General features: G+C 44.3%; 1 protein-coding gene across 2 annotated transcripts in view; it reads right to left on the reverse strand.

The window, feature by feature from the left end:
* The window catches only part of Wwox (WW domain containing oxidoreductase), a 925836-nt gene that overhangs the window by 654851 nt on the left and 245033 nt on the right, over positions 1-25952 (reverse strand). For both annotated transcript variants that reach the window (XM_052167126.1, XM_052167125.1), the window contains exon 7: positions 2427-2612. In XM_052167126.1, the coding sequence (XP_052023086.1) occupies positions 2427-2612 (186 nt within the window). The remainder of the gene's footprint in view (positions 1-2426; positions 2613-25952) is intronic.

Here is a 25952-nt window from a genome sequence, read left to right on the forward strand (position 1 = left end):
TCTATTTTAATTGTTATCTCAAAAATTTTCACAGCGAGGGAGCCAACTTCCCATTTCATTATGATATATTTTAGACAAGCAGAAACTCAATTCACTCACTCAGACTCCAGATAAGTATGTAAAACACAGTGAAGAAGCGAGAGAGAGAGAGAGAGAGAGAGAGAGAAGAGAGAGAGAGAGAGAGAGAGAGAGAGAGGAGGCTAATAAATATTTTGCCCAAGGGTATCCAGTATGATATTTTCTGCAAACATAGGACTTTATTTTTCCCCTAACAGGGGGTCTTGACTCCAAGGAAGGGATTCTACCAAGGTTTATGGAGGTAATTAGAGAGCAACACTGTGTTTTACAGTTTGGTTTAGGCTCCGGGTCCTTGTGCCGTGATCCAGCGCTGTCTGTGCCCGGCATCCATACTTGCTCTCTGGAGCGCAGGGATACCACGAAAGCGTGATAAACAGTTCGGCTTGTAGGACTTAATATTTTGTATAATGTTAATAAGAAGAAAGAGGACAACGAGAGCCAGTGAGCACACCCACGCAGGCCTTTCTCACACACGTTAGTGTTAGTTGGGCCTTGCTAGAAATGGCAATGGATCTCATTCCGGAGACCAAGGCCCTTCCTTCCAATCAAGTCTTTAACATGAAATTAGGATATGGGTCTCCAAGTAGGCAGGGATTACACTGCCGTTCCAGGGAGAACAAAGACATCCCAGGAAACGCATCCGAGAGACAGAGCTGTACAGACGGAAGGGAGCAGCTGACGCCTCCACACCGGCTCTCATTAAATACCAGCTCATTTAAACATATCCCGTGGTGCCCTCCACATCTGGTAAGCGATTGTGGCTGGCAGATTTATTTCTAAAGCTCTCTTTCTCTCCTGCCTGCCCCCCGCCCCCCAAGGTAGCCTCCTTCACTGCTTTGGGGGTGGGGGATGGGGGGGGGCGGAGCATTCCCTTTCTTTCACAAACCTGGTGTGATTTGCAAAGATAAGCCTGGCCAGATTTTGTTACCGCCTAATTACTAGATGTTTCGTGTCTTCTTGCGCAGGGGAGGATTATTACTCGAGTTTCTCTGTCATTGAAGCCATCATAAATTTAAACTGGCAAGAGTAAATCTGTCTGCGGTGTGTCGCTTACACCGTAAGCCCCTGTGTTTGGGAGTCATAAAGGGCTCAAGCTAACCCTTGGCTGGTCTCTCTCTTCAAAGTCCCCGGGGGTTACATTTTATGGAAGTATGATTAGAGAGAGAGAGAGAGAGAGAGAGAGAGAGAGGTGCATTCTGGATCACCAAAAACATTCCAGGACTTAAGATGGAGAAGAAGAAGGAGGAGGAGGAGGAAGAGGCGGAGGAGGAGGGGGAAGAAGAGGAAGAAGAAGAAGAAGAAGAAGAAGAAGAAGAAGAAGAAGAAGAAGAAGAAGAAGAAGAAGAAGAAGAAGAAGAAGAAATAGTCCCATTCATTCATTCATTCATTCATTCATCTGTAGCTACTTTACTAAGGAGGCAAAGCTTCCCTACCCCCCCCCCCCCAACACCAAGAACTAAGGGAAGTCTCCCTCCCAAGCTGTAAACCTTGCCTCTGAAGCCCAGAAAATACTTTGTTTTTCCTCAGCACTTCAGAGAGTTGTTTATCCAACTCCCGCACAAATATGTTGAAAACACAGTGATGTTTTCAGATGTCTTTTTTTTTTTTCCGACTGAATAGTGTAATGGCAATCAGAAACCAACGCCATCTGATGTGTAAATTGAAATTCTAACCGAAAGAGGCATGGCCAGATTTCCAATCCGAGCTAACTACAGTCCTTCCCTTTCTGCAATTACGCTGCTAATGTCTGCATTGAATTCCCTAATTTCTCATTATAAAACAATTGGATTTCATCTCGAGGCCCTTAACTGCATTGTTTCCCCTGCTAGAATAACCACCACTCTCCTCTCGGTGAGACTTTGAAGTTGTTGAATTACAAATCAATAAAGGTCATGCCATTCAGATTTAATCAATTATTATTCCATCTCCGAGTGAAATCAATGGGGAGCCTGAGGTATAATTGTAAAAATCACTCTATATTGCTCTAGACAGTCCCCCATGAAACCATTCCCCATGATCACACATTTGGAAGGATCTAGAAAAATTAATGAGACCAGGCTGTATACACTCATGTTTCTCACAGTGAGACTGGTCACAATTAGTATTTTGAAAACGTGTGTGTGTGTGTGTGTGTGTGTGTGTGTGTTGGTGTATGTGGAGACCAGAAGAGGTTGTATTCTGTGTGGCTGGAGTCACAGGTGCTTATGTGTCACCTGGCCTGGGGCCTAGGGACTGAACTTGTAAGAGATTTTAAATGTTGAGTCCTTTCTCCAGCCTCACTTCAAAATTAATTTCAGATGTGCAAATGAAGGGACAGGCAGGAGATCTGAAGTCAAATTCAAACCCACCTGTGGGACTCAGAAGAGACCACGATGACACGGGCGGGAGCCGAGCGGCACAGAACGTCCTGCAGGAGTTGGACAAGGTAGAAGTGTCCCAGGTGGTTCACCTGGAAAGTTGTCTCCAGGCCGTCTTTTGTGAGGCTCCAGGGTGGAGCAAAGGTCCCCGCGTTACACACAAGCACGTGAAGAGGCCTGCACGAGGAAACGGACGACATCAGGCACAAACTGGTGACTGAAAACTACGCACCATACACACTGACTTAGAAACAGCCCAATTCTCAGGGTTGTCAAGATGCCAACAGGTGAGAAATGAGACAAGGCAGGACATTACCTTGCTCCGAAAGGGCCGTGACCTCGGGGTACAAGCAACAAGATGTTCCTAGGACACCAGACACCCATGCTAACCCAGAGCCATACGGGGTATGTCAGGATGAGGGTGGTTCGCTGGGGTTGAAACACACTGTCCCTGGTTAACTGTGCTTTCTAATAGAAACAATTACTACTGCTTTTATGTTCAATCAAAATAGCCCACAATTACACACGAGGATTCCTTTGATTTCCTTTCTTTAGGACACTGATAAACTACAGAAAGGCTGGCACTGGGGCCCAATGCTTAGTAGATACTAAACAAATGGATCAAAGAGAACTCCGTCTGTTTATAGAGACAGTCACAGAGTATTTCAATACATTTGTCTTAGGGATGGAGGCATAAGTCAGTGGAATGCTTACCTAGCATAAATTTAGACTTGGGTTTCATCCTCAGCACCACATAAATCAAGCATGGATGTAACCCTAACACTCAGGAGGTGGAGGCAGGAGGATCAGGAGTTCAGGGTCATCTTTGACTGTGAAGTGAGTTCCAGCCTATCCTTGGGTAAATGAGAGCCTATCTCAATGTGCATAGTGTACGTACACACACACACACACACACACACACACACACACACACGTTTCTTCCTTTGGGATTAAATCTGAACTTGTAAGAAATAAGCCAGCAAATAAGAGGAGGTGTGCTATGAATGAAAATTTAATAATAAATGTAACCCTTACATTTAGGGTTGAAAGCCCTAAATCCAAACAAATACATTTTACTTCAAAGAAATCCTAATGAACGGCTATGATGCAATGACAGATTTTCAGGACTCTCTATTGCATTCGTAATCAAAACATAAAAGGAACAAACCAGAAGTTAACTGGATTGGGAGAAACTGTCCCAGGGCGTGGGACACATGCAAATGGTACGAAGCTAACAACCCAATGACAAGCAAGTTCATTTTGTTTTGGGATCCATTATGAAGCAAAATATTTAATAGGGCTGAGTACATATCAGTAGGATTGAATAGCAGAGACAAGCTGAGGAAACCTAACTCCTGGGCGGGCGCTGCCTTAGAAAGCCGGGAGGATGATAAGGAGGCCCCCCAGCCAGCCCTGGGGTAAACCTGTGGGCACTTTGGCTTCAGACTTTTGACTCCCAGACCTATGAAAGACGATGAATTTGATGTTTCAAACCGCCCACATTGTGGTACTCTACCTTAGGACAGCAACAGTGAATCCAGGGGCTCCCAGACCTTCCCAGATAAACTGAGGCAAAGGTCAGCACGTGTGACTTCCTGTGTCACAGAGCTTTCTCCAAAATGGGGAAAGGCCAACCCAGGTGTGATGGCTCACACCAGTTATCTTAACATTAAAGGAAGTTGAGGCAGGAGCCAAGATGGGGCACACAGGGAACTCCAGGCCAGCCTGGCATACACAGTGCAACCCTGTCCAAACCCAAACCAAGGCTGTGGAGATGGCTCAGTGGATAAAGACACTGGCTACAACTCAGAGGACTTGAGTCCCATCCCCCAGACACACATGGTGGAGAGATAGAACACACCCCTGCAAGTTGACTTCCCACCTCTACGCCTCAGCCTTGGCCTCCACCCACATATACACATACACACATTCTGAGGAAAGACACACAAATAAATGAATACATGTGATAAGAACATGGAATCAAAACTAAACCAAGAGCAAAAAAAAAATGGGATTTCTCCATATGCAGTCACTGAGTAAGAAAATAAAAGATTATCAAGAGGTGTGGAGGGGATAGTTAAACTTGTTTTTCCTTCTAGTTGTTTGCAATTACTTTGTGTTTTCTAATTCTGAGATGTAACTGACATCCATAAAACTTATTTGAGGTGCATAGTCCAGGGGTTTTAGTGTGTTCTGAGTTGAATATGCATGGGTTGAGTTTCATCACCATATTCTACCTTTACAGTGATTGACAGTACTATAAAGCAACTCTTGAGCTGTCGCCAATTGCAGTTCCCACCCCATATGGACTTACCCACGCTGTAGATTTGTCTAACACAATCATCTCATGCAAGCAAGACAACATGGGATCCTTTGTAACAGTCATCTTTAACTATGCACAATGTTTCAAGGTCTCATGCTGTATGAAAAAGGGACACTGCCCATCCCCCTAAGCCAGAGATGTCTCTGCTGCATACACAGACAGCATCTTTTCATCCGTTACTACTTTGATGGACATTTGGGTTGCTGCAGTGCTGGGCTAATGTGAATACTGCTGGTATGGACATTGCTTTGCCAGTTCTTCTGGAGACGTATTTGTTTATTTCTTGAGTATGTACTTGCAAATGGAACTGTTGGCTCACAGCATAATGCTGTGTTTAACTTCTGGGGAAGAATCAGACTGCTGTCCAAAGTGGGACCCATCCCCACACCCCACCAACCATGCATTGCACACCCCCATCTTGTGCTAATTCTGGCACTTTCACTGTGTGCCTTTTTCTTTCTTTCCTTCTTTCTTTCCTTCTTTCTTTCTTTCTTTCTTTCTTTCTTTCTTTCTTTCTTTCTTTCTTTCTTTCTTTCTTTCTTTCTTTTGTCTTTCATTCTTTCCTTCCCCTCTCTCTTCCTTTCTATCCTTCCTTCCCTCCTTCTTTCTTCATTTATTTTTGTCAAATTATTTTTTAATATCTTTAGATTATAGTACAAATACATTTATCCCCTACCCTCTCTTCCCCCTAAGCCCTCCCAAATGCCATTCCTTTTCAAATGCATGTCCTCTTCTTTCATTAATTGTTATGTAAACACACACACACACACACACACACACACACACACACACATACACCCTAAATACACAAATACAACTTCTTCAGTCTAAGTCTATGTAATGTTACTTATAGGCATGTTTTCAGGGCTGCCCATTTAGTATAATTAATTGGTGTGCTCTTCCCTGGGGAAGACAGCTTCTCCCAGTCTCAGCGTTCCCTAGTTACTGTGCGTCTTCTTGTAGGGTTGAGGCCTCACAGTCCTTCACTCATTCACGTTAGCTTCTCTGTGGCTGTTGTCCTTGTTCAGCTGGTATTTAGACAGTCCCACTGGTGAGATTTTATGAGTATAGTTTCTAGAAACTCCCTTATCTTTATCTTTCTGCCTCCTCTTCTATAATGATCCGAGTCATCCCAGCAAACTCTCACTGTGAATTTTGTTCCTGGCTAAATGATACTGAGAATACTGAGAATCTTTTTTTTTTTTTTTAATGTGCTCATTGGCAGCTAGTGTATTTTCTTGGGAGAAATATGCATTCAGCATTTATGCCCACTTTGGAGTTAGCAGGTTTACCTTCTTATTGTTGAATTTTTAAAGTTCTTTATATATGTGGATGAGCCCTTCCAAGATATCTTCGAATATCTTTCTCATTTTGTTTTGTTTTGAATTCCTCTTTTGTCCCTTGAGCTTTCTGTGCTGGACCTATGAAATCATTATTTATTCTAATATCATAAAGATATTCTGATACTATATTTTCCTTCTGGGATGTGGTAGTTTGAGCTTTTATAATTTAGGTTACTGATTCCTGTTTTGTTAACTTTTGTATCTCGAGCATGAAAGCAATGTGACTTCTTTCTTTCGTGGTAGATACCACAGGTTCTGGAAAAGACTAATCTTTACTCACTGCGTTATTCCAGCAAAGGGTTTGAAAAATCAATCACCTAAGGGTTTAATTCTGTAATTTTAATGCTATTCAGTTCTCCATGGTCCATGGTCATGACTCATCATGCTGGTAATTACTGAAAAATGGGAGGCTTCCCATTTTGTTTCCAACCTTGGTTTGTCTTTCCAGTGTCTTTTCATTCTCATATGAAGTTCATGACCAAAACTCCAGGTTTGAGGGAAACTGAATTCACAGTATAGATCACTCTGAGGTATAGAAGGAATTTCATGGGGGTTTCTGCCCCTACTCCAGCCCACATAGTTCCTGAATAATACACAGAAACCTGGAGGTTTTATTAACAAGCCATTGGCACTATGCTGGGCCGGTTCTGAGCTATATTAATCCTTCCATGCTGTCAAAATCCACATGAATTCCCCATGACTTGACCAACTAGTGCTTCCTAGGCAGTTTCTGCTACAGTTGTCTCTCCTCAGGGTGACCTGCCCTTGGCCACGTGTTCCTGGACCATCCTGCCCAATGGTGATCTTCTTCTCCACCTCCTCTTGCTCTTACCCTCGTGGTCCCTACCTGATATACACCCCCACTGGATCTCAAGTCCTGCCTTCCTCTCTCTCCTGCAAAGTCACTGTCCACTAGGGGAGCATTCTTTATAGCACACTGGTCAGTAAAATGCCCATGTCTCGACTGCAACCTGACCACGGGACACAGAACTCAGCATCTGAATACAGGGGACCCAAGATCAACCCTAACACTGAGGGCTACTGATGTCTACACCACATCCTATCTTCAAATCTATAAACATGGGCTATCTCCATATTCATCTGAGTGTCCTTTAATCTCTTCTAACAATATTTCATACATTCAATACTCTTAAGTTTTCCACAGTTATTAACATTTGTATGTTTCAAAACTGCTTCTTTATTTCCTTATTTTTTTTCTGCTGTTATCGCAAGCAGAACAATTTTCTTCAATTCTTTTTGGAGTGGTAACATTGCTCCTACATGGAAGTGAAATGTCTTCTGTGTTTTGAGCAGTCACCTGGCAATCTGGTTGAGCCTGGCTGTGAGTTGTCACATGTTTTCCAATTTGATTTCTTAAGATGCAAAGTGATTTCATCTGCAAGGAAGGCAGTTTTGATTTTTTTCCCCTTTCCCATTTGGATGGGTTCTGGCTGCTAACACCCCTTTCCTATTTTTAGATGTTAGGGAGAAATCATCCAAGCTTTCAGTGTAACTGTATCAGTAGTAGACTTTCTATAGGTACCGTTAATGAGGTAAAGGGATAGTCTAAGTATGGTTTTTAGTCAAGAAAGTATACTGAACTATTTACAAGTGATTTCTCTGTACCCATCCAGATGGCTCCTTATCCTCCTGATTTCTATTTCTTTCACTGATTAATTTTTGAATATTTACCTCTGAATCCCTGAAAAGTCAAGTCAGTCAGTATATAATCCTTTTGTTTGTATGTTATTTCATTTAGTTGGCTGATATTTTGTTGAAGATTTTGTGTCTGTTCCTATGTGGTGCTGGCCTGTCGTTTTCTTCTCTTCAGAAGACTTTTCTTTTGACATCTAGCTAACACTGCCTTTTTACGAGAATCTGGAAACATTCCCCTCTCTCCTATGTTCTTGGCAAGGTGATAAAGAACTGATAGTAAAGTTTGGTTAAAGGCTTGGTGGAAAGCATGCACGGCACAGCTAGAGAGGAGTATATCTGATAAATCACATTCTTAAGTTTTCATGAAATCTCATTATCATGGGGGCAATCTGGATCTTGTTAAGAGATCACGATATTCATTCCTATTGCTTGATCCATTTTCCAACTTATCACCACTTAAAAATAAGCATGGCGAAATGGTTGTGGTCAGCTGGGTTTGTCCCAGATAACTTCTTCTTCAAACCTGGTGTGCATCATGACTGTCAATCAACAACTCCAAACAGGTACCATTCATTTTTGCAGAATGGATTTGAGTGCTCTGAGGCAGCAGTTCCCCACTGCATGCATTTACACCAAAGTAGAGGTCTGTACTTGACCTCTGTGCTTACTTCCCAGCAAGGCAGACTCTTTGGAAAGCATGGCATCAGGGAAAGTGGAGACATGCAAGTGTATTATCACATCTGAGCTCATTTTTGGTTATAACTCTAATATTTGCTCAATTCTCCAAGCTGTTTTCTCCCCCAGACCCTCTCCTCTGCCTTGGGATGATCCACTTAACTATGTAGTAAACATCCACTGAGAATTTGGGGTACATGGGTCATTTAACTTTCATGAACACTTTGGGTGACATTTATTCTCATTGCCATTGTTCAGTCAGGAAGACAGGAGGCTTGTAATTACACTATTATAGAATTAGTAATATAATTAGAGGCAACTTTCCTGAGGTCAGAATTCAAAGATTTAAATCAACAAAAATAATTGGGTAAACATATGAATGAATAAGAACAATGTAAAAAAACAGCTTCAGTTCAATGAATGCAGATGCTACCCACAGCCTCGGGGTTCTGTTAGGTCTCAGAAGCAGCAGCCATATTGGAACATTGAAGTGGAAACTTCTAGATTCTTTGGAAAGTTATGTCAAATAATGCTTTTCTGGGGTATACAGGTGAAAGGACGTATTGCTAAAGCAAACACGTGAAAGACAATTTTCCTGAAGAAGATACAGGTGAAGAGAAGTTTTTCTGGAACAGACATGGGAAAGACTGCTGTCCTGATGCAGACATAGGTGAAGGGATGTTTTGATATAGCAAACATGTGAAAGGATGCTTGATGAAAGAGTATAAATAAGACCCCACAGACACTGAGCATTGGTTTGGTTTGTTCCTTCGCTATTCTTTGCTAATGACATGAATGCATTGGTTTGACTTACATCGAGCTGTTGAGCTCAACTTGTGGTAATGCTGACATTGAGAGAAACTCGCCCAAGAATGGCTAGCGAGGTTTCTGCAGCTTGCTGCGTCCACAGCCTCACCTCGGGCCAGTTGGAGAGCCTGGTGGTTTCCTCAGGATTGAACTATAGCTGCCTGGTGCCTCCATACTGAAAGGACTGGACTGTAGCTGCCGGTTCATGCCTGGTGTCAGCCTGCCTAGAGGACTGACTGGTCTGCAGCTGCTGAATAGTATTTGATGTTTGTTATGGGACTGAACTGCTGCCCAAGAAGATCAAGCTGAACAGGTCCACTTCCCTATATCCTAATAACTTCTCTCTTCCACTACTTCTGTTGGGTGGTGGGCTGAAGAAGAGGTTGAACCCTTATTAAAAGTAGGTTGTGAAAAATGTATGTCTACAGAATGTGGAGTATTTGGGACACAGAGCCTAACTGGAATATGTGAGCTCTGGGAGTGGGCCTTCAAGGCTTATACAGCCTAGCCCCGCTTCAGGCCCTATTAGCTGCTTTCTGCTGGCAACAAGGGACCAGCTTCAAGCAACATGGATTGAACTGCTTCCCCGGACCCCACCAGGTGTTCTCTGCCTTTGTGGGCTGTAATCCCATGAACAGTGCATCCACATAAATCCTTCCTCCGTCAGGTGTTTTGTCACAGCTACAAGTGACTAATACAACAGCCAAGCCAGGATGGATAGACAGAAGGGTTGGTATTCTAGCCTAGGGTTCACAGCCCATTAGTGAACCCATGTAAACCCATTTCCTCCCCTAGGAACTGAGAACAGAAGAACAGAGCTTGCCAGTGGGGTTAAGTGGAAGCCCTCTTTATCTCTACACCATTGCCCTTTGGCCACAAGAGAAAACCTAATTCTGTGACTACTTGTCTTTGGGACACTTTGAGGCAGAGTGACCATGGGGGATTTGAATATTACACCCTTTCAGTGGCCGCAGGGCCTCTTCTGGGCACCTTTTGTCCTGCAGTGTCCCCAAGCGTGGAAACCCACTGAAGACCTTAGCCTGGATGCGCAGAGGATGTGGGGGACACATTAGCTCTCACATTTCCATTCTCTTCATTAATGTTTAATTGCAGAACACCAGAGGCAAACTATGTACCTAGCACCTAAACCTTGTCACCTCTATTAATTAAAACAGGCTTATGGAATGGGAAACCATAATGTGCTTGCCTTTTTTCCCCCTTAAATTATGAGGGTACCTAATTGGCTTGTACAAAAGGAAAAGTATTCTTTTAGCTTTCCTTTAATGAGGTTTTTATTATTCAAATGGTACATTTCACTCGATTTTAACTAAAAGCCACTGCGATTCAAAAGAGCCTTGGATGATGAATATTTACAGGCCATCAAAGAAAAGGCTGGATCAAACTATGAGGATGGGATGGAAATAAAGACAGCATCAATGGAGCCCAGAGCAAAGTCGGGATCAAACTGTGAAGATGGGACGGCAGTAAAGACCGCATCTATGGAGCCCAGAGCAGATGTTATTAGAGGGCACCTTAAGGGGGAATTTCACCCTCTCACCTGGGTTCTGACCTAGGAAGGGTAATAGTGCTGCAAGCAGCCATCATCCATGTCCAGCATCTGAGAAGACAACAGGGAAAATCTGCCTGCCCTCTGGTCTGCACATGGAGAAACTACCCTTTTCTCTCCCTGACAGGTAGTCCTGTACAAGGCATCCAGCTGCTGTGATGGTGTTGAAAGGTGGTGGTCCCTTCTACCTGGAAAGCAGTGTGTTGCCAATAGGCCATATAACAATCCCTCCCCTTAGGTTGAGTTCTAATAATGAACCTGAACCAGTGGGTGACTCTGTGGGTACCCTTCAGAGTGACAGGACTGAGGCTTCTTGACCGTGAAGCCAGGCTCTCTCGGTAGCCAAGTTTAATTCGTCCATTCTCCTAAAAAGCACGCTGGGTAGAGGCAAAGAGTGGACAGACTAGGGTCCTGTCCAGAGGCTGTCGCCAACCAGATAAGGAACAGCTGAGCTTTCTTTGGTTGCTTACCCCTTGGGATCCGTAGAGCCGGGCCTGCTGCCTGTCCAATTTCAGGACTTCCCCCTCTATTGGCTCATACCTGCTGTGCATTAGCTTTATCGAGCCCTGCATATAGGGCTGGGGACAGACCAGCTCAGTTGGGAAAGTAATTGTGTGGACTTGGGGAACTACTTTTATTCTTATAACCCATGTCTCGGGGAGATGAAGCCATAGTCTCCCGTTTCTAATCCCCAGATCTGGGCAGGCAGAGACAAGAGTACTCCCAAGTCTTGCTGGCCAGCCAGCCAGCCAGCCAGCCAGCCTTGGTGACTTCCAGGCCCGTGCCTCAAAAAGAATGTGGTGCTGTCATCTGGAGGTGACCTGTCCATTGTATTCATGGACTGAGTGCAGCTGTGGTTAACTGAACAGGACCTGAACAGGAGCAAGCCAACAAGTTCAGCCACCACCCCGACAGGCAGCGCTAAGTGGAATCATAGATAACAAACAGAGGACACCACTAGGAGAGTGGCATGTGTTCTGGGGTATCTTCAAAAAATAGGACAGAGCAGGAGCAGATATGATCAAGATGCATTGTATATGTGAGTGAAAATGTCCAAGACTAAGTAAATGCTGTTTTAAAAACTGAACAGAGCCTGAGGAATAACACCCGAGGTTGTCCTCCAACCTCCACATTCTCACACACATTAAACAAGAGAAAACTCACTAGAGGGGGACAAGGAGTGGAGGAAAGAAAGAAAGGAAGAGAAATAATGAAAGACAGGGAGTCAAGAGGGCTGAAAAGGCAAAGAGGCACCTGAGGTTAGAGCAGGTTTGCGTTGTAACAGACAACCCTCCGTCTGCTCACCCTCTTTTGTTTTCCAATGCACGTGTCTGTTCTCCTTCCCCGCCCACCCCATACACCAGCTATTGCCAAGTGAATGCAGTCCCCACACTGTGTGGACTCTTCCAGCTCTGCCCATTTCATGTGTTGCCACACTCTTGCCCCTCCCCCAGGGGGCTCCTCTGATATCTCATGTACTCTAGACCAGCTCTAGACCTGCTCTCAACACTCGATGCTCAGCTTGAAGCTTATTGGACCCCCTCCTCAAAGGTTCTTACAGGCTTTGTCTAGACCTTTGACAAGGTCAACCAGATAGGACCAATAGAAAGTCAAGAAGAAAGAAGGAAGAAAGAGTGGGACAGGGAGGAGGAAGAAGAAGAAAAGAAAGAGGAGGAGAGGAAGAAGAGAAGGAAGAGGAGAACAAGAAGAAAAAGAGAAGGAAAAGAGGAGGAAGAGAAAGAGAAAGAAGAGGAGGAGGAGAAGTTGATGAAGACGACAATGACGACAAGGTTGTTGGACTTACTGCCAATAAAAAGAAGCACAGAACTGGACATCTGGATACCCAACAACTTCCTGGCTAAAAGTCTTCAATGAAGGTCAAACTACCAGGGATGGTGATTCTGAATAGAGCCAATCCCATCAGTCTGGGTCCTCAACACATCCACTGTCCTTCTCAACTATTTCCTTAAGTCTGAGCATTCGGGGAGCCTCCTTACCAGTGCCTAGGAACAAGTGAGCCCCACACAGCACACCCTCACATTTACTGTAAAGACCAGCTTCTCAGGTGTGTCACGTCCTGGTGGGTTATTCCCGCACCTCTTCACAATCTACCATGAGTCACAGTCTGTCTGTGCCACTAGACAGCAATGCCCAGAAGTAGGTAAATCTGTTCTCAGAGGGCATGGCATGCGGTGAGAACTAAGCCTTAGGGCGAGAGAGATGGCTCAGTAGTCAGGAGCACTCACTGCTCTTACAGAGGATCAGAGGTCCATTCACAGCACCCACACTAGGTAGCTCATAATTCTTCAGAATTCCAGCTATAGGGGACCAGACAGTCTTTTCTGGCCTCTTCAGGCACCTGTTCTCATGGGCACATAAAACACACACACACACACACAACCATAATAAAAAATGAACCTTTAAAAGCAAGTAAGCCCTTTGTACATATCTGAATGTATGCATCATAACTAATGCTATATTTGTTATGACATTTGTGCATATGACATTTATGCAGCATTATATAGGTATCTTTGGCAATATATTATCTAAAAATGATTTAAGTTGGTAAATACAAATGACTGAAAAAGATAGTCATCTATGCCTTGAAGACAAGACTGTTACATCATGATTCCTGGAATGAAAGAAGACCCAGAAGGTCAACTGTGAGAAAGGAAGGAGAATGAGGATTTACAGGAGTCTCAGAGCAGCAGGGGCCACCACCACGAGGAGGGGTCACAGTAATAGTGTGAAGATGAAACTGTTAGCATGCCCAAAGATACAGTGGGGTGCTCTAGGTTAAGAAGGGTCCCTCTAGATGATCCAACAACTGTGACTTTGCGCCAGCTCATTTCAGAACAAATGAAAGAATGACCTAGATGGAATGCAAGGCAAAAGGAAATATATTCCAATTCCTTCTAGAAACAGAATGTCAGACCATCTGGGGTACTGCTCAAGTGAGCTACAAGAATTCATACTATTTGGAAATACTGGGAAATTTGATGCAAAGGACATATGGAGCTGTGCTCCATTAGGAAACCCATTTGGAAGTCTTACTCTGTGACTAGCAGTGTGTTCTGCCAGACGAGGAAGAGGTGAGGGCTGTATAGCATTACGAGTTGGGCCCTTGCTGAAATTAACTTTGCTGGTTCGCTCTGAATTCATGATAGGCAGCAGGAACTTGGCCATAGTAGTCATCAACTAGAGCTGTCTCCACCCAGTTGAAATTCCCCATGCTTCTTGAAACGCGCCCAGACCACAGCTATGCAGTGGACAAGCTGTAGGTACAGCTCATGAGGATTTGGGGGGAATACATGTGAAATATTTTTTTTAAAAAATTATATTGTATAATGCATTGGATATATATGTAACTGGCCTGTCAAAACTGCAGTTTAAAGGATGGTCTTACAAAGGATTCCTTTCAAGTCTTGGTGGCACTGTTATACAGTAGGATACCAAAGCATAGATTTTATAATAATCCAGATATGACATGCAATTGATTTAATTTGAGAAGAGTTGCATTATAACAGAATTGCTACTAAGGGTGATATTTAGAAAGAACAAGCAAGTAGTGAATACCTTTTTTTTACTGATATAATTTATTTACATTTCAAATGATTTCCCCTTTTCTAGCCCCCCACTCCCCGAAAGTCCCGTAAGCCCCCTTCTCTTCCCCTGTAAATACCTTTTAAACAAGTCTTCCATGGAAAATGATTGGCATTTTATTGAGGGGTGACTAAGATGCAGTGTCTATTTTAGAAGAGAGAGAGACAGACAGACAGATAGAGACAGAGTGAGACAGAGAGAATGAGACAGAGACAGAGAGAATGAGAGGGAGAGAGAGAAGAGAGAGAGGAGGGAAGGAGAGAGAGAGAGAGAGAGAGAGAGAGAGAGAGAGAGCAAGCACTTGGGGCTACCCCTCATCAGGCAAGTGGAACTTAGAAAAGGTAATAAACCCAGTTACAGCTGTGTCTCCTGTAAAAGAGACTGTCTACGCCCAGTGTGTCTGATATTTAGGAGAATTGAAAAACTACATCCAGGACCTGGAGAGATGGATCAATGGTTAAAAGTGCCTACTGCTCTTCCAGAGGACCTTAGTTCAGTTCCTAGCACCCCACAATCAGGACACTCACAACTGCCTACATCACTCCAGCTCCTTGGGAATCCAGCGGCCTCTCTGTGGCCTCCTGGGGCACTGCACATATGTCTTCCTTCTGCCATACATACATACATACACATATAATTAAAAATGATAAAAGTAAATCTTAAGCAAAACTGTATATGACATTTCTGTGTTGACCTTGATGGAGGAGTTGCCTAAAACAGGCGATTAATATTTTACTCGGCTTCCTGTTTCTTATACCTGGGCCTCTCCACTTTGGGGAGATTGTACCCACCAAGAACGCATGCACACAAAAATACATACACAGTTGGCTCTCCACATTCACTAGATTGTTAAAGTTCCCTCACTCAGAGTCTCTGTAAGATGACCTCTGCAACTAGGGGAGGAAAGACCGCATGCGAAAGGAGCCACTGCCCGTAACACTAAGACCAGCTTGGTGATCAATGATCATCAGCTGTGCTTTGGGTGGGTCATGGCCCTAAGGATGTCAAGAACCACAGGGCACTAACGTGATAGTTAACCAAGAGTGGATTCTGCTGTCACAACGACTTAGTTACGGTTAATTACTATTTTCTTTTTACTTCAGCTGGAATAGAGAAAACAACCCAGACAATCACCAGGACGAGAGCAGAGCTCTGGCTCTGTCCCCCGGAGACCAGCAGGAATTTTTCATTTCATGCACCATTTGCAACTTCTTAGAAGAGATTCTGGAACGTCGGTACATTAGCAGAAAGAAACCACTCTTGTTTTGGTTATTTTCTCAAATTTTTGCCTCCTGTCCATTATCTTGATTGGATTTTCCCATCCCATCATCCCGAGTCCCAGCAGTGAAATCTCAAGCTCATTGAGATTCTCAGGCAGGGGTGTGAAGCACAGTGACACCCACCTTCCCCAACACTGTTTTTCTAGGGGGAAAGGCATCGATTTGATAATTGTGCACTTAGGCAGATTGGCATGGTGTCTACAGGGCAGGCCTGGCTCTCTGGTGCAGATTCTAGCAATTTCCAAACCTGCCCTGTGCACTTAAGCACTCGACTGTCCTGTGCTCCTGCTTCCGGGGAATATTTAATAAAATGGAAAATCAATGTTTAGCGGAATATGGAGAAGTAGGGAGGGAAGGGTGAGGAAGAGGATGTGCTCACATCATCTTGTACACATTTGAACACAACTCCCAGAAACTTGGAAAAAAGCAGTGTCATCAAGCCTGTCTTAGTGGAACCCCATGGATTCCCAGGGACAAAGGAATTGCGATGTTTCCTAAAGGAATTTACTTATGGTATGAAAATCTCTTGGGAGGCCACAATACACAGTGGTAGATTCCACAACTGACACACAGAACACAAATATCATTAGGATTAGGTAAGAGGGAGGGTGCTAGCGAATGAAGCCTGCTGGGCGGGCGTGCTTTAGGGAAGAGAGACATTTCCCCGTGAGCCCCATCTTTCTCATACCTGGAGTGGACTTGAAAGCCCCTGCAATAAAACCAGCGCTTCCTCTTTTCCAGGTAAACTGCAACCTTTAAGCATTCTACTTTATTGACAAGTGTGTAGAATAAAAGGAATGGCCAAATAACTAGATGGCCCTGACATGCTTTAGCATTTCCCCGCTAAAAGTACATTTTGTGGATATCAAGCGATATTGAGCATAATGATCCATTATTTATAAATTCCAGTGACACCTTGGATGGATAAATCCTGGTAGAAATTCGTAAGACAGGAACACTCATTTATTTAAAAAAATTTATAGAATAATTGCAAACTATTGGTTAATGATTTCATTAGCATGATGCAAAGAGAATATATTTATTACACGCTCTGAAGTTCTCTTGTAGGCTGAGGGGAGAATTTTAATATGGAGCCACAGAGGTGAACTCATGTGGACAATAGAGAAAGAGATAGCATGTGCCACATACTTAAGTACATGGTCAAGTCCAACAATACAGCGCCTCATGCATTTTGTACATTTTCTTCGCCAATGAGGACTTTCTCCTCTGTTTTGCCTAGAGATATATAGAGCTATAATAGAGTTCAGAAAGCCCCTGACAGCTATGCGCTGCCATTCAGACCTGGGAGATTCCATGTTATGATAAAAATTAATGTACTCTGACATCCTCTGGGACTCTGCGGGCCCTGGGAATAGCTAATGACAAAGTACAGCCATGCCAGAGAACAGCATGTGCCCTGGCAGTCTCCCATGACCACCAATGGAAGGGCTCCTTAGACCCCTTGCTACTTCCACACCAGGAGAGTGGTTTTACCTCCACAGCTATGCTAAGAGGTTGTGGAACCTTTAAGTCTTGGGACCAACGTGACAGACAGAGGTCACTGTGCGTATAGGCATTAAAGGTTATAGCCATGCCTGGTTCTGGGTCAAGCCCTGCTTCATGATCTGTCATCATGTGAGATGCTATGACCCCCAAGAACCCAACAGCTTTCTGTGACATAAAAGACTGCCTTTAACTATGAGCCCTTCATTCCTTAGTTGCTTCTGTCCGACATTTGGTCCTGATGCTGAGCAAAAATAACTATCATCAGAGCTCTGTCATGTGGGGCCAGCCTAGGCAGGTATCCCAGGCTTCCCCACTCTGAGACCCTAGAGCTGCTGCCAGCAGAAGTCATGGAGGAATGCTAGCTCAAGCTAGGCTGAGGCTTAGCTAATGTCTGTATACAGCCCAGGGTCACCTGCTCAGGAATGGCACCATCCAGTCAGCTGGGCCCTCCTATACCAATGAACAATGAAGCTAATCCCTCCCTCCCCACACCCAATACACACAGGGAGCTGGGAGTGGAGGGGAGGGGTGGGGGGAGCACACAGGTGATCTGACTTGGGGAAACCCCTCAGCTCACACTCTCCTTTTTCAGATGACTCTGGGAGGTGTCAAACTGACTATTCAAGCTAAAGAGGGCATCTTCTTTCAGTCTGTTTACTCCTCTATCCACACCCAAGAGCCATAGGGCTGAAGGGCTAAGAGTAACACTGGTGTGTCCTTGTTTGTTAAGGTTTCCTAGATGGTTCTAAAACAGCCAAGTAGAGGAACAGCTGCATCGATCTCTTGAGACTTTACAGAATGACCCTAAGCAATCCAGGCACTGCTGTCCTTTGAGGTTAGAGACATTCTGCTCATTGTGACTTCCAGAAGCTACGATTTGTCAATGTACCTGTTCCACACTTCTGGGACAACCAGATACATCTTGCTGCCTGTTTCTGGTTATCAGTGTGTGGGTTATGTCAAGTTGAGTGTGCCTGTTGGCTTGTTCTGAGACAGGGTCTTACTATGTAGCTGGCCTGTCCGGTACTTTTGTGTTATCATGAGGCAGTCGGCGGCCTACAGTGCAGCGCCAGACCGTGTAGTGAAATGAAGAACTAGGCTACTGATTGAGAAGACACATTTGTGTTTTTTGAGAGATGAGGTTCTGAATCAGTGCTCCCAAACCAAGAAAAGAAAGCACACACAATACTCAAAAGGGGGCACTGGATGAGCGGCACATCTGCAAATGGGATCATCCTTGGGGACTTTCGGCAGGCAGCACTGGACAGCACAGCCAACTTATTTTAAGTGTACATTCAAGTTTTTAGGCTAACAATAATTAACTTCTCAGCAGTTTACTGAGGATAAAAAGGATGTTCCCCGTGTTATTAAGATGTGATTTCACTGTAGTTTAAGCACAGTGTCTCGATGTGCAAATTATGTAAACGTGGAATCACGACTAGACAGTGGGGTTGGAAGGAATGGTATAAGGGGAAGAAGTCATGAGACATTTGTGAGCCAGGCTAGGAACACAGCTCAAAAACAGACATTAAAATGCATTCAACAGGTTTTATGGGAATCTAGGGCTCCCCGAGAGTGACCCAATTTTAACACTGCCATGGATGTGCTACAAAGCTGGCTGGCTAGGTGGTCTCCTTAAGGGCCAAAGAGCAGGTTTCATTGGGCTGAACTGTGCCTGGCTGGTGGACTCACAGGGTCCACGGCCAGATCAGGGAGCTCCGAGTCTTTGATGCAGCTACATTTCCACGGATTGCTGCAAGGGCACCTTTAGTTTGTTTGTCTAAAATAATCATGGTAAGTACGATTACTTTTAAAAAGCTGTTTCTGAGGCTAAAGAGATGGCAGAGTGGTTAAGAGGACCTGCTGTTCTTGCAGAGGACCTGAGTTCAGGTCCCAACACCCGTGACAGGCAGCTCACCACTGCCTGTAACTTCAGCTACAGAGGATCCAACCTGCGGGGTCCGGAGAGCTCCTGCCCTTGTGGACATAGCTCTCCAATCCCATCCCCACATAAACACATAATTAAAAAAAAAAATCTTTAATGGTCATTTCCTGATATTCCATCTTTTTTTAACTGATTATAATCCTTTATTAACATTTCAAATGCCAAAATCTTCTGTGGTTCCCCCATCCCCCAAAACCCTGAACCACTTCTCCCACCCCCTGCCTCCAAGTATATGCCCCTCTACCCAACCCCCCCTCCCGATTTCCCTTTGTTGGGGTATCTATTGAGCCTTCATAGGACCAAGGACCACTCCTCCCACTGATGCCCGACAAGGCATTCCTCTGCCACATTTTTGGCTGGAACCTTGTGTACCACTTGGTTGATGGTTTAGTCCCTGGGAGTCCTGAGGTATCTGGGTGGCCGACATCATTGTTTTTCCCATGGGGCTGTAAACCCCTTCAGCAACTCTGTACTGCCCTCCAGCTCCTCCATTGGGGACCCCACGCCCAGTCCAAGAGTTGGTTGCTAGCTTCTGCCTCTGTATGTGTAAGGCTCTGACAGGGCCCCTCCAGAGACAACCATGGCATGCTCCTTTTGGTATGCACTCCAAGAGTCCATCTTTTTTTTTTTTTTTGGAGAATTTTTTTATTCGATATATTTTTTATTTACATTTCAAATGATTGCCCCTCACTCCCAGAAAGTCCCGTAAGCCCCCTTCTCTCTCCCTATCCTCCCACCCACCCCTTCCCACTTCCCCGTTCTGGTTTTGCTGAATACTGCTTCACTGAGTCTTTCCAGAACAAGGGGCCACTCTTCCTTTCTTCTTGTACCTCATTTGATGTGTAGATTATGTTTTGGGTATTCCAAGTTTCTAGGTTAATATCCACTTATTAGTGAGTGTATACCATGATTCACCTTTTGGGTCTGGGTTACCTCACTTAGTATGATGTCCATTTGCCTAAGAATTTCATGAATTCATTGTTTCTAATGGCTGAATAGTACTCCATTGTGTAGATGTACCACATTTTTTGCATCCACTCTTCTGTTGAGGGATACCTGGGTTCTTTCCAGCATCTGGCAATTATAAATAGGGCTGCTATGAACATAGTGGAACATGTATCCTTATTACATGGTGGGGAATCCTCTGGGTATATGCCCAGGAGTGGTATAGCAGGATCTTCTGGAAGTGAGGTGCCCAGTTTTCGGAGGAACCACCAGACTGATTTCCAGAGTGGTTCTTAACACTACACGAGGGGGTATTCATTCAAGAACACTGAATGGCCGAGAATCAGTGCCTTAAAAGTCAAGTTTGGAACTGCACATGGTGCCATGAGCCTAGAACCCAGCAATGGAGAGGTGGAGGTAATAATATCAGGTGTTCAAGCCCAGCCTGCACTATCAAAAGTGTGGTTTTGAAAAACGCCCCCCAAATTAACAAACAAAAAATGAATTTTCTCCAAATGGGTCCAGATGCCCCCACTTTGTCATTCTCCTCTTCTCCTATCCATCCATCCATTCATCCATCCATCTATCCATCCATCCATCCATCTATCCATCCATCCATCCATCCATCTATCCATCTATCCATCCATCCATCCATCCATTCATCCATCCATCCATCTATCCATCCATCCATCCATCCATTCATCCATCCACCAACTGCTCTATACTTACAGTAAGGCCTTATGATGGATATGACAGAAGATGAAAATGAGACAAAGGTGAGGATTCCCAAACTGAGCACACACCAGACACCACACAACAACCCTCAACAACCCTAGAGTGCTTTGACTGCCTCCTCTCATATTTATCGATGAACTTTGCCAAGGTCTTCATAGGTAACAGAACAAAGTCATAGAATAAAGCCAGAGACGAATCTACTGATGCCTCTGGTCCCTGGAGTTTTGTGTAACAATAACAACCAAGAGTCAACACAGAAAACAGGAAACATCCCAAAGCTTTGCATGTGATGACCCGTGGGTCATGGCCCCATTGGAGAGGGGTGTCACATATCAAATATTATGTATATCAGATACTTACATTGCAATTCATAACAGCAGCAAAATTACAGTTATGAAGTAGCAACGAAATAATTTTATGGTTGGTGTCCCCAAAACATGAGGAACTGTATTAAAGGGTCTCAGCATTAGGAAGGTTGAGAAGCGCTGATCTAAGAAACGATTTGTTGATATAGAAGTGGAGATACTGAGAAAGGAAGGGAACTGGAGGCTCTGTAGAAACACAGTCGTCATCCCCTGAGCAGGTGACAGGCGGGTATGAGGGGACAGTATGAGGTAATGGCTAGAGCCAGCATGCAGATCCTAGGGATGTTTCTACACGTGTGAGAATCAGAGACACGGGTTTGGGGGTAGATAATCAACAAAGACACAAGAATTTAGACCTGGTCTCTGAGAACTGAGTGGGTAGCACCAGCAGGTGCAGAGACTGTACCTCAGTCAGCAGGATGCCCCTGAGCAGGTAGGAGACAGAGCTCAGTTTGCATGTGAATGTAACGGTTCCGCTTCCGGAGGTATACAATGCAAAATGACCCTTTGGTCTTCCTGCTGTCTACTGATGAGCATCATTTTGAAGACAAGTAGGAACTGAGGGGAAATGAGCACTGACATTTGGAGTAAATGTATACAGTCAACAGTAAACGAGAGCAAATAGCTGCCGTTTCTGCTTAAGGGGACTCCATGGAGAAGCACCTCCAAGACACTTGGAAGAAAATGGTCTGCGTACCTTAATTGAGGGGCTGAGCCTCTTCTCTGATGGGTCTGTTTAACCTCCTTTATATGTAACTCAGCAAAGCAAATCTCCTCTTGGTGATAGAAAATTGGCTTCACAAAGCATCATCTCTGACCTTGAGGTGACCTTAATAATCATCCCAGTAGGCAAGGGCTGTCATCCATCCAATTAACGGGACAAACCTCCTTGGCTGGGGTGGGATGATGGGGGGGTGGGGGTGGGATGGGATGTGTGCTACACCTACACGGTGCCTTTCCCAAATAAGTTGGATCTCGCTTATTTTCCAAATAGTTGAGTTTGCTGAGCTCAGTGGAGATTTGGGGTTAAGATTTAGCCTAGCGTAGCAGCTATTAGCTAGCATGACCTTAGAGAGGATTCTTAATCTCTTGACCTGTAAGATGTATTATTTGTTGATCTGGGTACAAATGGGAGACACTGTAGTACTTTTTGCTATTTTGGACCTGCCTTCTGACCCCTTAGCTACATAAGACGAATGACTAAGAACTGATGAACGAAAGCCATCACCACTATCCCTCGATGCCTTCAAGTTCCCACCACAGCTTCAGGATCTTCCTTATTTAATGATATTCAGGGTGTTACTTGGACCGTTTCCCATAAGGAGATATTTCCCAGAAAATAGTACAGCACACCATTCTATTCAAATTCCTCCTTCTCCCACACAATAAGTATCCAAAGGCAGCTTTTATACAATGATGAAACTGACTGAGAACAGATTGGCTCTATGTCTCTACCTATCATAACCCAGTCACGTGATCTCTTTCTTAAGGAGAGAGAACCTTGTAATAGAGTTGAAATTTAAACCTAAATTCAGCTGACATCCCCAAACCTGTTATTCCTACTAAAGGAGGGGTTGTGGGCAGATTGTCCCATGGATAACATAGTGTGCCTGCAAATAAGTCTAGCTATGGAATGTTTGTCAATAAAGTTTTATTGGTATACACTGCCCATGGTTGTTCTGTCAATAAAGTTTTATTGACACATACTGCCCACAGTTCTTTTAACACTAAAGTTTTATTGGAACACACTACCCATGACTGTTTCCATGCTACAAAGGCAAAATCGAGCTCTTGCAAAGAGAGTTCATTCAAAAAAAAAATATTTACTCTTGGGCCTTTATAGGAAAATGTGCTGGCCCTGCTTCATATTCCATTACTTGACATAGGCATCTGTTCGTTTAATACATAATTACTATATGGTATGCTTTTGAAATGTCTTTTTAAATGTCATGTAAGAAGATCTGCACCTAAAGAGTTAAGTAGGAAAAGAAAAGGTAAAGATTTTGTAAAAGACAAGCTGTTCCCTCCCTGGTGTTTCTAGAGATATTAAATGGCCTGAGTGTGGTTTTTCAGTGTTTTATGCTGGAAACTATATAGGGTAGTAGAACAATGAGTGGGCAGTAGACTTGATCAAAACTTCTATGACCCATCGTGACAGAGACCTGAATGGAGAGCATCCGTTGCAGTGAAAACCAGCCTCCATGCTGCCTCTCCTGGAGTTTTCTCTCTGGGAGGAAGAGCAAAGCAACAGGACCCCTGGTGCATGAGCCAGGGTGGATTTCTCATGTTGAGCAAAGATGGATGCAGAAATGTTGGCTACAACATTACTCTCAAAGCTGAGCTACAGAGCAAAAGAAAGATTAATCTGTAATTTACACATGGGTCTTCTGGGTAATTTATCCCTCCAAATTCGGGTTTTATTTAATAATGTATAGCCTAGCCACTTGTATAGATAGAAAAGAGACAGAACTCTAGAATATGGATCCAAGAATATAATATCCCTGGCTAGAAGCTCCAGTTCTGAAAGTCATCTAGTGGAACGTAAAAATAAACAACTTTGCTAAAGATTTTTCTCCTCAAATGTTTAATAAGGATAGAAAGCCTTTATTTTAACCTTTAAATAAAACACATCTTAGTATAATTTTCCTGGTGAAATTGAGCCAAATTTATTTAATTTATCCCGAAGACAGAAAGCTGAGACGAGAAATAGAAACCCGCGATGAAAACCAGCATTCTAGAAACCTTCAAAATTGCACAACTCGATTAATAGGAATCCTCTATCAACTGCGGTTCCCTTTTGGGACGAATGAAGCCCTTGGCCAATGAGAGCCAGCTGGCAAGAGAGTCCTAGGAAGCCGCGTCCTTTACGGCAAGCCAGTCTCAACCTTTAACACTGAAGGATTGGAGCGCAGCCTTTCATTTTATTGGGAACGACAGAACTCTAGTGAGAAAGAACATGCTTCTGGAACATCCTGTCCTTGGATCACCAAACTGTTTTGGGCCCCAAGATGTCGGCTTTCTATTCTGATAAACGAAGAAATTACAGTCAGGTTGAAAGTGGATAAGAAGCTATCACCAAGAAACTGAGGCTTTGGAGTCTGTCGCAGGCCATCCCAAAGACCAACCTGAGTGAACATCAGAAAGAGACTTGCCCCAGCTGCTCCCCACTGACGGATCTACCCTTGCGTACTAGCACTGTGGAGCCTGGCTCCCTTCCCGAATCCTAATTTAAACAAAAATAACCTCAGGAAAAAAAATACAGCTTGGTGGGAAGCTGTCACAGTCTTTGGTTGGGAACTTTCCAGTAATGCCCAGAATAATTTAGCCTGAGAGATACTGGCTGACCACCACGACCACTAACTCTGGGGAGAGACGTCTAGAAGCAGACCTAGGTTCCTGAGCTGACCACCCAGATGTACAAGCAACATGCTAACAGCTTGGGGAGGCAGACTGGGTGGGCACTTTGCACAGAACTACAGCAGAGCGGCCATAGCAAGTGGTCACATGTCTTCTCTGTGTCTGGATTCAGACAATCATGTGTTCAAATTCTCCACCTAACACATGGTTCAATGGGAAAGTGCCTCAGACTCTCTGTGTGCTTGGACCCTTTGATTTGGTAAACTGAGATGATGGTGCAGACCTAGGGTTATTGTAAGAGGCCAACAGAGTATGCATGTGCATAGGTGTATGAGCTTTGCCCAGGGGCTGGGGAGCTGGCCGCCACTGAAGTACATGCTACACATGCATAAAAGCTGAGTTTGAGCCCCAGGATCCATAATGCCTATGTTACTTTTCTATTACTGTGCTAAGACACCACAACCAAGGCAATTTACATTAGAAGAGGTTTATTTGGGCTCACAGTTTCAGAGGGTTAGAGTCCAAGGGGAGCATGTGGGCAGGCAGGCATGGCACTGGAGCAAGAGGTTCCCTCTTAGTCCATGAGCACAAGGCAGACAAAGCAAGCTGGTACTGTTGAGAGTCTTCTGAAACTTCAAAGCCTTTCCATGGTGACACACCTCCAATGTGGATGCCTCCTGATCCTTCCCAAGCAGTTCTACTGACTGAGGACCAAGCATTCAAACTCAAAGCCCCTACTGCTTCTATAGCTGGCACCAGTCCTGTTCACTCTAAACAGTCTTCACCTCCCCACCCCACCCTCCAAAGAAAAGACATCTATGGTGGCTGCTTCCCAGTGTCGCAGAGGCGGGGAGAGGCCAGCTGTACAGCCTAAGTGGCTGGCTGCACGTTCTACCAGCACTGTGTCTCCATCTTCCTTCCTTCCCTGTCTCTTTTTCTTTCTTTCTCTTTTTTATCTTTCTTCATTGCCAAGTAACAAAATAAACTCATTTGCCCATCCCAGGGTGAGAGGTAACACTTGCAACAAAGACTGCATGGGGACCTGATGGTATTCCAGGGTGCTTGTGTTTGGCCCCAAAAAGATCTATCAAAAGGAGCATAATGGGGTGTCCACGAGGAATTTACACTGAGAGGCTCTTTGGTCCAACTTGCACGTGTGCGCACACACACACACACACACACACACACAAGAACTGGTTCTGAACTAGAAGGCTTGCTTTCATTTGCCATTATGTTTTATCCACAAGGAAATTTTAATGTCTGAAGATGGGTGGTGGGGATAAGAATGGAGTTACACATGTTTTTCTGGCAGCCTGGTCACCAGCACTTAAATTCACTTCTGACAGCTCCCCGATCTGGAGACCGTTAGCACCGAGCTGTCATCTGCCTTTCCAAGGGAAGCTTTGGTAC

Source organism: Apodemus sylvaticus, chromosome 21 (genome assembly GCF_947179515.1).
Source record: "Apodemus sylvaticus chromosome 21, mApoSyl1.1, whole genome shotgun sequence".
In the NCBI taxonomy this organism is placed as follows: domain Eukaryota; kingdom Metazoa; phylum Chordata; class Mammalia; order Rodentia; family Muridae; genus Apodemus; species Apodemus sylvaticus.